The following is a 16,969-nucleotide window of genomic DNA, read 5'->3' on the forward strand; positions in this document are numbered from 1 at the left end:
GTAAAATATTCATCTCTTCTGAGGACTCAATTGATATGCCACTTAGGTGTGTTATATTAGTGAAGAGTGTAGGAGATAAAAGAAATAAATTGGTCATGGCAAGATAAACTTGTTACAAAATATCACGAGGATTACCTTATTTCTCATGCAATTAAAATTCATAATGCGGTAACATATTATGCCATCTTAAATTTGGGAGATTCCCATCCCTGTCAGCCAAAAACTTCAGCACTTTGACAGTCTTTAATTCACTGGATCCAACCAATTTATCCTAGGGTGTACCAGGCTGGTCAGGGTGATTTCTGCTTCTTCACTGTACTGAGTTCATTTCCACCAACATACTCATTCACCTGGAACTACAGGTTCTTCAATTCCATTCATTTTCTTCAGGTCAAATGTGTACTCTGGGCACTCACAGGGTACATCTCTTTTTTTGTGCAATAGGTGGAACAGTCTTCACTTCAGTCCTACTCAATGCTTTCTTCAATTTTTTAACATGTCAATTAGTGAAAATTTGCTGCGTCCTACACACAGTCAAAAAGTGCTCAGGTGACATTACTTGTTCTGTAATTTCCAACCTGTTCTCATCTGCATATGGTCCATCCCTGTTAGGGGATAGGCTAGCAACAAACATCATTGCAAGCTTACATACTCCCAGAGTAAACATGACTTTACTTCCTCCCACCATACCTCCTACAAGGGTTTCATTCCAGTTTCCTGATCCCTCCATCTCTGTTGTATTTCCTCTGATGATAAGACTTTTGACATAAGTGCCTCTGAGGTGACTTCCTTCTTGAACCATAGTTTCCCCTCTACCATGGTTGAAGAGCCCTTGACTGCATCTCATCTCTTTCTCTGACTCTGCTTGGACCCTTTCTCTTCCTGGATAGAACAAAGAAAGAAGGTCCATGATCCTCATTTTCCAATTTACCAACCTCTGCATACTTTTCAATCTCTGTGAGCTTCAACAAATTTCTATCTTCGGAAGCATCTGTTCCTCCATTTCGCTTTTAGCATTATAAAGGGACCAGTCCCTTTGCAACTCCCTGGTCGACTTTGATAGCCCCACCAACTACTTCCCTTATTCTGGCACTTTCCATTGTGACTGCATGAGATGCAAGACCTAAGCTTTCAGATCTTCCCTCATCCTCAAAAGGTCCTTCCTCGAATTTTTCCCAATTCCTTTGTACTTCTTCCAACCTGGTGCACCGCACAATCTCGTGATCGCCTCAAATTGTAAAATCCAAATGCACATTGGGTGTCATACATCCAATATGTTTCCATTGTCACTGACAATTATTTCTATTATGTGCAAATTTGTAGATACTAATTTCCAAAAGGATTCAAACAATTTGGGTAGAAACGAACATTTGTTTGATAGTCATTTCAGCTTTAAAACATTCTCAACCACTTCCCTTATCATTTGAAGGACATATTTTACATTTTGTTTCTTACAGTTTATTTTTCCATACTCTTGGATATTGTCAATATATCTGCAATATTAAGTGGCCTAATATTCAGCTATTTAGTATCTTCAGCAGGCCCAGTAAAATCAATCAAGCCAGCAATGTCTTGATCCAAGTGGTTGTGATGAAATCCAAAAGCAAAATTCAAAGTTCAAGGCAGTGAACCAACAAGGGGCTCAGCGGCTGAAGGACTCACACAGGCTGAGAAATGCCGGCGACTTGCAGTCAAAGGAACCTCACAGACTGCTGGAGACTGGCTCTTGGGAATCAGGTATTGGAACTGGGATTCGAGAGGGTGCCCTCAGGCACTGAAGGCTTTCTGATCATATTGGAGGCTTAGATTTGGAGCTTGGGTTGCTGAAGATTTGGACTGGAGCCTATGCAGCTGTGGAGGCTGTGGAAGCAGTGGAGGTGAACCCATGGACACTCAGTGACTGTGAAGGGACTCTTTTGCTTTTCTCCTATTGTTTGGGCACTGGGCAATGCTCATAGCAACCCTTTGTTTGCCTTACATCAGACAAAAGTTGAATTATTATTACATTTTTAATATATTATTATGTGATATTGAAAGGAAACTTTGAATGTTATTAGAGGTATGCAATAAATTCCAAAATGTTACAATTTGCATATTACATAAATGAATGATAAAAATTCTGAAAAAAAAACATTAAAAATCATCTATGAAAATGGAGATTTTTCCCCAATATAAACTATTGACCCTAAAACTGTAAATAGCGCAGTACCCTGAGGCAAAACATCTCACATTTTAATTTCAGTTTTGAATATCTTTCAAAAATTCTGTTGTAAAGTGTTATGGAACACCAAGTGCATAGATTAAAAAAGGTTGGGATTTCTTCATTTGTCAAATCTTGTAAAATGTAATGAGATTCTGAACACATCTTGCATCATTATTTGTACAACATTCCAAATGTACTTGTTCTCATACTGTATAACCTTAATTCAGTGGCTGAAAATATCACTTGCCCAGTCTCTTTACTATTTGAAATGTACTTTTTCAAACAGAATAAAGCAATCTAACAACTTAAAAATCAACTTAGTTTGAACAAAATTAAATTTGGAACTACTAGCCATCACATTAATTAAATTCATGTCCTAAATTTGCAAGAAAAAAATAACACGACTACCATACTATATTTACGTTCTCCTAATTAACTGCACATCAGTATGTGTGAATCTGGTATTCATGGAAATAAATGTTGAATGAAAAATATCAGCTTAAGAACTAATAAACTAATAATTTTGAAAGAACTATTTTCTAAAGGTTCATCGATAAAGGCAAAGCATCAATGATATTTATTCTAAGACTCCATTGATCTGATTATAGACTAAAAATATTTGTATGCTTTATTCTATTGACAAATAGTGGCATCTGAAATTTTTAAAGTTGATCTCTGAATTTATTCCTTATTTCATTGACCTGAATAATTAGAAATTAGAAATTCGCAGCACATCCTCAAATTCCAATAAATACAGTAGTTAGAAAAAGATTTTTAAAAAGTATAATATGTTCATAATTCAGAACAATAACAGATTTTACTTGCAGGCTATTCAGCCATACTATAATTGATCTGCCATCAAATATTATTACTGCACATCAAGGAGGGAAATCAAATCATTTACTCCAATCTATTTCATTGTAAAACAGCATGTATAAAATGAAGGAGGAGAGATAATGAAATTACACTTCTTAGAGCAATTCTCTGTGGCACAGTGTAAAGAAACCAGAGTCTGGAAATTATGTAAATTGCATTAATCTATCAAATACAAATAAGGCATCCATATTAAAAAAAAATACTGAAGCTTACAAAATTCTGTGTTTTACTGTAATCAAACATATCTCAATCTAAATAAAGGTTTGCATGATAAATGTTTCTTCACTGTGAGTCAGGAATATACTAACAGTAAAAGTAGACAGTATAAAATATAGACACAAAATATTGCTCCAAATGATCACCTCCTGCACTATCATGTGCTATGATTTATCTTCTAAATATGAATCCCTCCCTGCTTGGAGGGTTCCTCTTTTAAAAAAAGGCTTCTGTATCAATACACACTTCTACTTTGTCATATCATAATAGAATTAGTTGATATTCTATTCCTAAATTCATTTATGAAGGTTTTGAAATGTAGTGGGAAGGTTCACTGTAACAAGAAATGGAAATATATTTCAATTTGTAGATATTAACAAGCAAATAAGAGATTGTACAATTCCATTCTGGTCAAGATTAACAGCCATCTGAAGAAAGATACATGCAACTGCACTGTAAAAATAATTTTAAAATCTATATATAATAAAAGTAAATTGTTGCTTCACTGACATTCATTTATAGTCACAATTCAGAGAGGCATTCAAATATTAATGTTAAATTCAACATCAAGATCATCAATACCAACAAAGTAAAATTATGAATTACAAATAACCTTTTGAATACTTGAAGAATTATGAAATTTGTCATTTTATTTAGTAGCAAAATTAGGACATTGCAAGTTTTAACCATAATTTTTTTTTAAATCATCCAACAAACTCTTCTTTTGCTTGTTTTTGTAATAACTAAATTGCAAATTAATAAATAAATAAGCATCACAATTTAACCATGATTACAAAACCAATCTTGTATTGGAATGATTCAATATTTTGATTCTTACCAGAAAACTTCCAAAAGCAGAATTGAAAATAGCAGCTGCCTGCAAAACAAAATGTAATTATTCAGTCAAGACAGACAGCATTTCTTTCATTATGAACTGCTCATCAATGAATGATATTTGTATTACTTTAAACTCATCAGTTAGAGAAAAAATTATTTTAATAAACTAAAATTAATCTGCTAAACTAAGTACAACATTGTAATCGCATCTTTGATTTCTGACTGGAAATTAGTAGTATAAATTATTCTATTGCAGGCATTACTAAGAAGTTATCAAGTGTCATATTTTCAAAATTTTCAGGTAACAGATGCAACTTTACTTGTAAACCAGTGTAAAAACTAACATGAAAGTAAAAATAACTCTTGCTCAAACTACTAACATCCAGGTTTTTTTATGTAAATCTTGGGAGAAAAAAAAGCAGAAGCAATGAAATAAGGATCTTGAATAGAGCGTCAAAATAAACAGATAATGAGGACACAATCTAGGGTGGTCAATCCAAATAATTGAAGCAAAAAGCAGCCATACAACTCCCTCGAAAAATTAGGCATAATGTAACCGACTTTTGCACCTTTTACTTGCAAAACATCATGGTAAATCTAAAATCACATTCAAAGGACAAAACTAGATGTACGGATTATTTCCAAAGAGAAAATGATATGGTAAATAGACAATGTGATCCAATATTATGAGTCCAGAGTATTTATCTTTCTTTTTTTGGGTTCATAATTAAGATTGTTGATATCATTAGACTTCTCCAGACATTAATAAATGACAGTCCTGCAATGCCTTGAACAGTGCAGTACCTACAGACAAGTAACCTTTGTTCACTATCATGGATGTGGCATTTGGTGCTTCTTGGCATGTAAAAACGTTCAATGTCTTAAAAAAGTAATTTGTTTCAATGGGATCTGAAGCGAGTTGTTTGGTACAGCATGCAAGTCGGAACTGAAATAGTTGCTGATTCATGCAAGTACACTTCTTTGAATAGCACTTGATGGACAAGAAAAAGAAGCAGCCAATATCCCCATCTAAAGTAGACATTAACAAAAATTTGGAGCCTAATTGTCCAAGCTTCAATTTTACATTGCCTTATACTGCCAGATGCAAACATGAAGCACAATTATCACTATCCCTGCACATACAAGTTACTATAGCTTCTTACTTGGCTCAATAATAGCAATGTACTTTTCTAAGTCCCAATAATGTGACCACGGCCAGTGGTCATCAAATTCTGACCAATTCTAAAACTAACTCATTCCTCCATCAGAACACTGTGATCATTTAATAAAAGTGGAATAGTCTCTTATTCAGTAAATCATGATAAGGCTGTAGGCGCTGTGATTGTAGTAAAAACGCCAAAATGATGGAGGAACACTGCTGGTCTTTTCCACATCTATAGGAGACAAAGATATATTGTTGACATTTCAGGCCTGAGCCTGTCTTCAAGGAAAAATCAGGAGCTGGGTGAGAATATGGTTGTAGAGCTTGAGAGCAGCAGGCAGTGCAGATGGGGGACAGTGAGAGAGTTTCTCACTGAACTCCCTTCGAAGAGAGGAAGAGAACATCTTCAGGGCAGGCACCCCTTGAAGAAATTTCAGAGTGAATCAACTGAATGGATCGAAAGGCAATTTTTTTTCCTGAAGAAGGGCTCAGGCCCGAAATGCCAGCAATATTTTTTTAAAATCTCCTATAGATGCTGACAGGACCAGCTGAGTTCCTCCAGCATTTCAGTGATTTTACTAGTATCCTATTCACACTTTATCTGCATCTGTCATGAAATCAAAATATTAATGGCTTAAGGTTAAGAAGGAAAGAAAAGCAATTTTGAATGTCTGATGTTTTCTCTATGAACAGTTAAATAATGTAGCTTTGCATACCTCATACCTACCTCCCCAATCCAAAGCCATACAAGCTCTCGGTTTTGTTATTGTGACTCGCTTCTGATCTCCAATCTTTCCCTGATTATAATCAGTGAGCAATATTTTGGAAAACCGTCTACTTCTCTGGATGACTACAGTGCTTACAACACGTGAGAAGTTTGGTCCATCCAGAAAAAAACACTCTGTTAGATCAGCAACCCATCCAACACCTTAAATATTTAACACTCTAAAACAACAGCACAGCAAAGCTGCAAGGTAGACCATCTAACAGCAAGTCTCCAAGGACCCTTTGGTAGTTCCCAACAAATTCACAAGTTCTACCATTTAGAAGAACATCAAGTCCCCGGCTAGATTATAATCGGCACAAACTATGCCATTCCTAACATTGAAGCTTCATCTTTGAATTGCCTCCTGAATGACACCATTTAAAATAGAAACTACAGCAGGTCAAGAGGCAGCTCATCCTCATTTTCACAGAGTCAATTAGGAGTGGGCAATAAATGCTGCTCTTGGAAGAAATGCCTGTATCCCATAAAGGAACGGTTGGAAAAAAAAATCACACAGTAAAAATAAAACCACTTAATTATAAGATGAATATTTGTATGATAATCTAAATTATAACAAGGTGATGCTTAAAATCTTATTTAGTGTCAAAGGACTCTTCTTTGGAATTAGATATTTAACCATTTTTGCTTCCATCGGAATAAGCATTTTAAGTAGGAAGTATCCATTATTTGATACAAGCTTAACCAAAATTTGCTATCCATTATTCGAATGGATAATTTGGATAACAACAGTTATATCAGATAAAATATTGGAGGGGGATGAAGCACAAATTTAACAAGAGCATATTCATTACATCTTTTCAGTAAGCTGATATTTACAGTCATTATTACTGCTGCTGGGAAGTGCTAAGTAATGAACTGGTAAATATTTCCAAGATGTTCTGCAAATGGTGGGATTGTTTGTTCTCCAATAAGTTAATTAGAGTGCATGATGCACTGAGATCAATTTTTCACCCATTGAAATCAAAAGAATATAGCATAAAGTAGTCTGTGAGCCACCTCATGAAATAAAGAAATATATGGTTTTTAGACTGCAGACATGTAACAGCACAATCAACAAAATTTGCCATTACATGGGCAATCTAAAAAGGAAAGTACAGGAATTTGTCGTCAATTCCTGCACTGTGATTTATTTATCCTGCAGGACCCCTATTACTTTATGGGAGAAGCCTGCAGTCTAAATCGCACCGCAAAACTCACCTCATGAATTCAACTTCCAGCTGATAACGCAGGCCACGTTGCTCCACATAAGAGCACTGAGACTATCACGCACAGGAACTTAGGTGTGCAGTGTAAACGACCACAAGGTGAGTAATTATGTTAATTTATGTTAAATTTTTTTCCCACATTATTCTTCTGTCTATTATTATTTTGGAGAACACAGAGAAAAATTATTGTCACTCATGAAAAAATGTTTTAAATAATTTAGCATGCTGTTTGATTTTTAGATAAGACGAGGCCTCTACAAAACATTGAAAACAGACTACTGACATAGCAAGTGATTGCACTGTGAATGTTTCTTAATTCTTATTCTAGGGCGGGGGGAGAAGGTTGAAGAACTTTATAAAGTGATCAGGTGCATTGAGGATTGTTACGAGAAGGGGAAGTTCATGTCATTCGAGCAATTAAAAAACAAATTTGATTTATCCAATAAGACCACCTTCTGCTATCTTCAATTAAGATTTTTTTGAGGGATCACTTATGGGCCTGCCAGTGTGTAGTGACATGGAGGCTCTAATTCAAAAGAGGATCACATGTAAATTCATCTCTGCTATGTATCTCCTATCCAAAAATGAGGACCCGAAACTGGGCCTCCATAAATCAAAGCAAAGATGGGAGTCAGACTTAGGAACAACAATTCATGAGCGGTGCTGGTCCGACTTAAGTCAGGACAACATGACAGTAGTCATAAATGCCAGATATAGGCTGGTTCCTGTACCAGCTGTATCTTATGCCACAAAAATTACACAAGGTAAAATCAGAAATCTCAGAATTATGTTTTAGATGTGGCGTAGAGATGGGAACCTTTGTACATTCAGTCTTGCTATGCACCAAGGTGAGACCCTTTTGGGTAGATCTATGGGATATTTTGGTAAAAATTACAGGGGTGGATTTATTGATGAGCCAGAGCTGTTCCTGCTGGGGGATATCATAGACATGAGTTTAAGATTGCAGAAATATCAAATTCAGTTTGTAAAGGTCGCCTTGACTGTGGCCAGGAAATGTATAGCGGTAACCTGGAAGTCAGAGATGCAGAGCTGTGTTCGCCTGGGGAAAATCACCTACAAGCTGGAAGGGCAGGGGGGGGGGGGGGTATGGCACATATATTGAAGTGTGGCAACTATACTTGCAGTATATTGGAATGCAGGTATGATTACATCTCCCCACGTCCTTTCTTAAAAAAACAGGATCAGTGGATGGTAAGTTCAAGTCAGTCCCAGAATGTCAGGATGGAAACCCAGTATTGTCTCTTTTCGTTTTGTTTTTTCAGTGTACTTTAAGTTGCTCAGGTATCTTCTCGGTTTATGTTACCTTTGGATTATTTCTGTGACCCATTTGTAACCATTGGTATTTTATTGTGTTTTACCTATCTCGGCTGCACCATTTCATCAGATGCAAGGATCGACAATGAGATAGACAACAGACTCGGCAAGGCAAATAGCGCCTTTGGAAGACTACACAAAAGAGTCTGGAAAAACAACCAACTGAAAAACCTCACAAAGATAAGCGTATACAGAGCCGTTGTCATACCCACACTCCTGTTCGGCTCCGAATCATGGGTCCTCTACCGGCATCACCTACGGCTCCTAGAACGCTTCCACCAGCGTTGTCTCCGCTCCATCCTCAACATCCATTGGAGCGCTTTCATCCCTAACGTCGAAGTACTCGAGATGGCAGAGGTCGACAGCATCGAGTCCACGCTGCTGAAGATCCAGCTGCACTGGATGGGTCACGTCTCCAGAATGGAGGTCCATCGCCTTCCCAAGATCGTGTTATATGGCGAGCTCTCCACTGGCCACCGTGACAGAGGTGCACCAAAGAAAAGGTACAAGGACTGCCTAAAGAAATCTCTTGGTGCCTGCCACATTGACCACCGCCAGTGGGCTGATATCGCCTCAAACCGTGCATCTTGGCGCCTCACAGTTTGGCGGGCAGCAACCTCCTTTGAAGAAGACCGCAGAGCCCACCTCACTGACAAAAGGCAAAGGAGGAAAAACCCAACACCCAACCCCAACCAACCAATTTTCCGCTGCAACCGTGTCTGCCTGTCCCGCATCGGACTTGTCAGCCACAAACGAGCCTGCAGCTGACGTGGACTTTTACCTCCTCCATAAATCTTCGTCCACGAAGCCAAGCCAAAGAATTCTCCTTTGTAAATTAGTATTGTGATGTAATATTTGTAGATGTACTTAGGAGATAAATTGGTAAAATTAGAGTAGATTACATACATACACACATTTTAACACAGATTTTATTTAAAATACTGACTACAGAAACTAAGGAGAATAATATGCACATTTCACAAGTAGGTGCTAATTGAAATGATGTCATGAAATTAATGGAATGGAGACAGGTGGTCTGTGTTGAACATTTTTACAAGGCTTCTGACCTTTCTGCAAAGTGCTCATTCAAAGGTCATTGAGAGGTTTGTTTACCTAAAACAACAGATGGGAGCAGAAGACTGCTGGAGGAGGAGGAGGTTTTGCAAGTGAGAGAGAGAGAGAAGGACATGTGGCTGGCAATTGGAATCTGAGATGGAGAGAGTCACAGCTGAAACAAGCAGGAGAAGCTGCCTGGAACTGAAACAGAAACTCCAGAGTGGCAGATGGCTGGAAGTGCTATCTGTCTGATGTTTCTCTTGGAATAAGGGAAACAGAAAGAAACTCTGTGGTAACCTGAAAGAAAGAGATTATCATCTGGAGAACCCTCATGGGGCAAGTTTCATCAGCAAGACATTGAGGTGACTAATGGTGGTACCTCAGTTGTGGAAATTCTGGAACAACACACTTTTCTCTGCAAACCTACAAAGAACCTTCTTAAGAGGTGAACATTTACCTTTCACGCACCAAAACCTGGTGAACTTTATACATGCTAAATTCTGTGCACAGTATAAGAATTGCCTCCAACCAGAGAACTTGGAAGAATGAGAAATGATATTGGGCTGTGAACCAAAGAACTTTCTTAAATTTACACACGCATTACATATACATGCGCTTAGAATTTCATACATTTTCCTGATATATTACTAGAATTTTTTTTATTTTAAATGTTACTGTTATTCCAAAATTATTGTTTTACATTAGAATCATTTTCTAAAAATTATGCTTAATACAGATAGTATTTTTTTCGACAGATCTAAAGCGTTTCTTTTACAAAAATGTAATCAATGCAGGGAAAAACATCTGAAAAGCAGAAATGAAAGTAGGACAGCACAGATGGCGTAGCAGTTAGCGCAACAACTTTACAGCACCAGCAATCGGGACCAGACTGGGGGTTCGAATCCCACACTGTCAAGAGTTTGAATGTTCTCCCCATGTCTGTGGGGGTTTTCTCTGTGGGCTCCAGTTTCTTCCCACCATTCAAAAACATACCAGGGGTATAAACTGGGGGGCATGGACAATGTGAGCCGAAATGACCATGCTGCACGCTTATTTTTTTACATGATATGCCCTTCAAGTTGGTTGAAGAGTTCATTCTCAAAGAACAATGGGAACGAGAAATCAGTAGAGTCAATGATCACTGATGCAAAATGTGAAATACAATGATCATTAGGTTCCCAGCATGCAGCTTATGAATAAGTTTTCATAAAATAAATGCAAGGAAAGAAATTAATTAATGAATGTGATTATCAAATTTTATTGACAAAATTATTTTCAAAGTAATGTAAGATCAATTTTTTTTACATTATTTAGGATTTGAATGAATAAATAATCTATATCCTATATTAAAAAAAACTAAACCTGAGGAAAAAAACATACTTTTTATTGAAAAAAAATTGTGGAAAAATATCTCAATTTTGCAAAGATATTCACAGAATGAAAACAATTGATTAAACTTCTCAATAGCGTGCAGTAAATTGAATCAAGTGTCTTGTCCTCTTAAGGAAATGAAGTTCTTTTTGTCAAATTGGATTTAATGAGAACAGGGTCTGCCGACATTGATGAATGAGATCAACCCCTAAAAGAGCATGTAAGCAGGACAATATCTTGGTGTTGCATTATCATTAACTATTTTTCAGTTACCACCTAAAAATATATGATGGACATTGATTAAATGAAGTATTATATATCATTTCTTGATCTCTGGATTTTGAGATGATAATTGCAAAAATGTTTACAAGCTAGATTTTGTACTTAATTTCAAATGTGCTCTCATCTATTGTTTACCAATTATAAATATTTCTTTTTTTTTGATCAGGATAAAGCCTTGTTTTCGCTTACTGAAAATTCAAAACTCTTTTAATAATTATATTAGTAAAGGCTCTCAAAGGGCCTTGGGTGTTAGCAGCCTCCTGACTGCATCAGATGTTTGGGACTATGAGCTCGGGTTTGCCACTCGAGCGAACAGGAGTTGTGCGGTTGCAGGAGTGCAGGAGGCAAATTAAAGGGCACTCAGGGTCTCTTTTGGTTTTCTTTCTCAGATTGGTAGGGGCACCAGGCAAGTGGTGCTTCTGTGTTCCTCAGAGCAAGCAAACGTTGACAAATTTTGTGTTTTTAATTACATGACAATAATGGAATCTTGATCATTATTGACTCACCAGTTAAAACAAATAATTCACCTGTAAATCATGGAAAATAATTAAGAAACACAATGGAAGTTTGTTTGATAATCGTTACATAAAATGAACACATAATGATCACTTGGAATAATGAAATTACAAAAATTGTATTTTTAACATGAAGATCAAATGATAATAAAGTCCAAAAAACAATAAAGACCAAAGATTCAAACTCAACAAACTATAATTTGAACAAATAAATGAAAGATTCAACATACTCTCCTCCCAGAATAGGATAACATAGCTATTATTTAAAGCAATTCTCTTTTGAAACCAACATTCTAAGAATTGAATATGCTATTTCCCTGCTCAATCCATGAACAAAGGTTGTGTGCGATACGTTACTTTCTATGAGAAAGGGTCATGTACAAAAGATGCATTTCTAGTGTTTCTTATTTAATATGTAGATGCACATCATTAACAAAATCTATTTTCCAATAATGTTTTGTGCAGAAACACTGAAGTTAGAAGTAAAAATAACACAGTTTAAATGCAAAATCCACTGCTTTGAAATGTTTATCTCAGGAAAGTACAAGCCCCAAACATTTTTTTTTTAAGATCTCAGGCATTTGCAGAAATCATGACAGTCAAAAAATGAAAACTTTTTGAGGCATATGCGTTAGAACCAGAAGAATTGTAATAATCAGTCAAAATCAACATATACACAAAGATGACTGGACAGGATAGCAAAAGATAAGGGATTGCATTGGAAGAAGGCAGAAGTAAAACAATGGCATTAACACGAGAAACAATAAAAAGAAAAAAAATGTGAAAAAGGCAGCAGCAGAAGTAAAAACTCACTGAAATGCTGGAGGAACTCAGCCGGTCTTTTTAGCGTCTATAGGAGACAAAAATATATTGCCAACGTTTTGGGCCTTCTTCAAGGAAGAAGCAGAATACTATGAAAGTCTCAGAATTCAAACAAGGAAACCAAACAAAAGGTGTTAATTGGATATGAGGTACGAGGTAAGAATTGACCATGTTTATGCGAAAGGAGATGGAATGGAGAGACAGACAGGGAAAGGTGATGGGAGAAATAAGGTGCCAGGTGGAGGAGGGTGTGGAGTTTAATGATTTAATGCCATCCAGTTGGCAGGTAAATTAACACCTTTTGCTCGTCTGGATTGTTTGAATTCTGAGATTTCCTGCTTTTGGCTTATTCTCCTTATTCCTTGAAGAAGGCCTCAAGCCCGAAACATCAGCAATATATCTTTGCCTCCTATATACACATTTCAATGTGTTTTTACTACAATCACAGCATCTGCGGACTTTCATGTTTCACTCAGCTGCAGGAAGAAATTGCTCTTTCCTTTTTGGAGAGAAACCTACATGAGTGATTGGGGGGATGCAGTGTAATTCATGGCTGTTCCCAAACTGTGCTTCTAAATTCAATGGAAAGTTACATTTTAAAAAAGCAATAAGCAGACCATATTACAAGCATGAAATATCTTAATTGTATGGCTAAGTCGAACATAATTTGGTTAGGTCTCACAAGATTCATTTCAGTGGTATTTAAGCAATGCAAAGAATGATCAAAGGAATAAATATTTTAACATGAAACCTGCTGATGCAAGTCTGATGCATTAAGAGTTGCCAAACAGCCGAGGAATCCCACGCAGCATTGGGCCGCACACACACTAGCGGCTGCAGGAGCAGAGCTCTGCTTCAACTAAGATACAGGTGGAACCTACAGAGAGTTTTCAGGTCAAAGTAGATCTTAAGTCACCAAATCAGAGTTCAGCTTGCCATCACCTGGGAGAAGTCTTGTTATTCAAGAGCAGAACAATGCCACTTAGGGGCAGTTTATTATTTCAAGGGAACAGATTGTTCTGTGATGTGAAGTGAACAGACAACTTGGGGAAGCTTTGCCAGTAGGGAGCAAACTACTGCATTCCAGGAGTAGATTGCTCATCTTGGAATGGCACAATAATTTGATCTCAGCTACTGCAGGCAAATATTATAGGCTTAATTCTAAGAGAGTTCCACTAATTTTGTGGGGCTTCCAAGTGTTAGCCTCAAATATTGCTCACAAATGTGCCTGATGGTCAGCTCCCAAGATCATGACATCATCACCTGCAGTTGGCCCTTTCAGTTTGATGCAGTCAATTAAAGAAATTTTTGGACATATTTAAAAATTCTTCTGAATTAAAATGCCAATGAAGAAACAATGCCTCTGCAGTTAATAGAAAATTATCAAGGCTAACTGGTTACTAGATGTTGTGTGTACTATTTAAGATAAGAAACTTTATAATAGCTATATGAGCACCAGAAGAATTGGTGAGTGTCAACTGCCCATGGTTAACTTTATACAGGTTTGTTGCAGCTTTCACTGCAAAAGTTTCTTCCTTCCTAAAGCGTGAGATAAATTGAAGTGGAGATTATTAATCATTTGCCAACTTCCTGGCTCGGAACTTTACCAATCGAATTATAACAAAGGAATACAAGTAATACAAATATGAGTAGACCAACTGCCAATTTATGTCCGCTCCACTGCTCAGAAGACCATAACTAATAGTTTATGCTACTTTCTGTATATACTTAATATCTAAAATTTTTCAATCTGCCTTAAATGCACGAGTGATCCCTTGCAGTTTCTTGGAAAAAGACTTTCAAAATTTACTAGGAAATTTTCAAATCTTTGCCTTGAATGACATATGACTCCAGGTTTTATACATCTTGCATCAATTCCACATTTACAGTACAACTCCGATTATCTGAAATGTTCGGGACTGGGCCTATGTCAGATAAAGGTTTTTTTTTCAGAGAACTGGTCATTTAAAAAAACAGCCCAGTAGCAAAAGCAAATCGCATGTATCAATGTTTAAACAACAACAAACAACAAGGGAAGGCTTTTTAAGCATTAAAATAATGTTTTAATGCTGGCTGCCGCCGATCCCCGACACATCCCCAACACCGTCACTGATCACGAAGACCTCCCAACCGCCACTGCTGATCCCCGACATCCCCAATGCCGCTGCCAATCACTGAGACTTCCCAACTGCTGCCTCCGATCCCCGACACGTCCCTACCACTGCCACTGATCCCTGGGGAGGCTTCCCAGGCTGATGAAACACTCACTGGCAAATTGGCAGGCACCTATCTCCCTGGTCACCAGAGCTCCTGACCCCGACTCTGAATCCTCCCTTAGGCCTACTGCACATGCACACCAAGGAGTCAGTGTGCATGTGCGGTAGTAGGCTGAGGGAAGGCTTCAGAGTCAGCGTTGGGAGCTCTGGTATGCCAATGAGGGAAGGGAACACCACTGAGCCTGAGGTTCTGCTTCTGCCCAGGAAGCTGCTCTCTCCTTGATGACGTGGAAACAAAGGATTCTTCCGACCGCTTGCAGCTGGGAGACAGTGGCACACTGTTTAGGAGGGAAAGTTGGAGAGAGAAGTCAATAGGGAAAGGTAAAGAAGAAATGGAAAGAGAGGGGGGATGGAGTTACCTGAAACGAGGGCAATCGCTCTAATTTCACATTGAGAGAATTTTTTTTTCAAACTGTGGGGTCAGTTTGGCTCCAAAAAAATTTCAGATAAATGAGGATTGGATTGAGTACTGTGTTTTTTTTTAAATGAGAGATTTAAAGAGCCAAAGTTTTGTCTTTGTTGAAAGCTACTTGAAATCAGGTGTTCGACAATATAGGGAGTTTTAAAACTTTTTAAAAAATATCCCTAATTACATGGAATAATACCTGCAAAGGGAGCTTCAAGGTATTAATCATTCTTTTTCCTTAAATCAAGAGAGCATTTGCCTAGTCTATTTAATATCTCCTCTTACAATAATCCTATAATCCCAAGAATCCATTTAGTAATTTTTTTGCTCATTTCCTCTGTTGCAAGAACATACTTCCTTGCGTAGTGAAATCAGATTTGTACACAATATTCAAGATGAGAACTCCATGTTATTTGGGGCATTATTGGTTTCTCTATCAATAAAGGCCAATATACCCTTTCCCATTCCAATTGCTCTCTGAACCTTCATGTTAACTTTTGGCGATCTGAGTACATTGATACTGGATCCCTTTGAAGACCAATACCTTTCTTTCAAATCATCTCAATCAAATTATTGTACGACATTAGCATCCTTCTAAACCTCCAGAGTTGCCTGCAGAGATCACTGTTAAGTAGGTGACTAGCCCTGTAAATCAAACAGCTGCAGTGAATGGTTCTCTGTAATTAGTGAACAATTTTTCAAATTAGAAAACTGTAACTGAATTTGTATCAAACAGAGGACATGGCCTGATGCACATTGCCACTGTAAGAGCTGGCCCATATTTCTTGATCTCCATACTTCTTGTGCACTCAAAACTTTGTGGTTGACAAAACAGGTGAGGCAGCTAATCAAGAGGAAGAAGGAAGCATTAATGAGATAGAAGAAGCAGGAAACAGGTACCCCAGGTTGCTGATGGAAGAGATAGCTGGAGCAGTGGCTATGATCTTTGAGTCCTCTTTGGCCAGAAGAGACATGCCAGAGGATTGGAGAATGCCAAAAGTGGTCCCCTTGTTTAAAAAAGGTAATAGGTGGAATCCTGGGAATTGTAGACCAGTGAGTCTTACGTCAGTGGAGTGTAAATTATTGGAGAAGATTCTTAAAGACAGGATGTATGTGCATTTGGAGAAGCACAACCAAGAACAGTCAGCATGACTTTGTGAAGGGAAGATCATGCCTCAAGCCTAATTGAGGTTTTTAAGGAGGTATCAAAAGAAATTGCTAAGGCAGTAGATGTGGTCCATAAGGATTTTAGTAAGGCATCTGACAAAGTCCCATGAGAGACTCATTCACAAAGTCATGAGGCATGGGATCCATGGAACCTTGGCTGTGTGGATAAAAAATTGGTTTGCATGTTGAAAGCAGAGAGTAGTAGTGGAAGAAAAGTATTCTACCTGGAGGTCAATGACTGGTGGAGTTCTGAAGGATCTGTTCTGGGATTCCTGCTCCTTGTGAATTTTATAAATGACCTAGATGAAGTGGCAGAATGGGTCAGTATGTTTGCAGATGAATGGAATATTGGAGGACTTGTGGATAATGCTGAAGGTTGTCGTAGGTTACAAAAGATTATAGAGTTGGGCGGAAAAGTGGCAGATGGATTTCAATCCAGATAAGCGTGAGGTG

The 16,969-nt window shown here is 37.6% G+C and overlaps 1 protein-coding gene across 24 annotated transcripts in view; it reads right to left on the minus strand.

Moving 5' to 3' along the window:
* The window catches only part of slc10a7 (solute carrier family 10 member 7), a 199,254-nt gene that overhangs the window by 139,247 nt on the left and 43,038 nt on the right, over positions 1-16,969 (minus strand). For 20 of the 24 annotated variants that reach the window (XR_011354073.1, XR_011354083.1, XR_011354076.1 and 17 more), the window contains one exon: positions 4,134-4,172. Coding sequence is in view for 10 of the 24 variants with exons in the window: in XM_069926356.1 (XP_069782457.1) it covers positions 4,134-4,172 (39 nt within the window). In the remaining 14 variants the exon portion in view is untranslated. Of the gene's footprint in view, positions 1-2,839; positions 3,630-4,133; positions 4,173-11,836; positions 11,858-16,969 lie in introns of those variants that run through there. The other 4 variants (XM_069926376.1, XM_069926367.1, XM_069926369.1 and 1 more) reach the window with 3 other exon arrangements.

The sequence above is a fragment of the Narcine bancroftii genome, chromosome 3 (assembly GCF_036971445.1).
Source record: "Narcine bancroftii isolate sNarBan1 chromosome 3, sNarBan1.hap1, whole genome shotgun sequence".
Taxonomy (NCBI): domain Eukaryota; kingdom Metazoa; phylum Chordata; class Chondrichthyes; order Torpediniformes; family Narcinidae; genus Narcine; species Narcine bancroftii.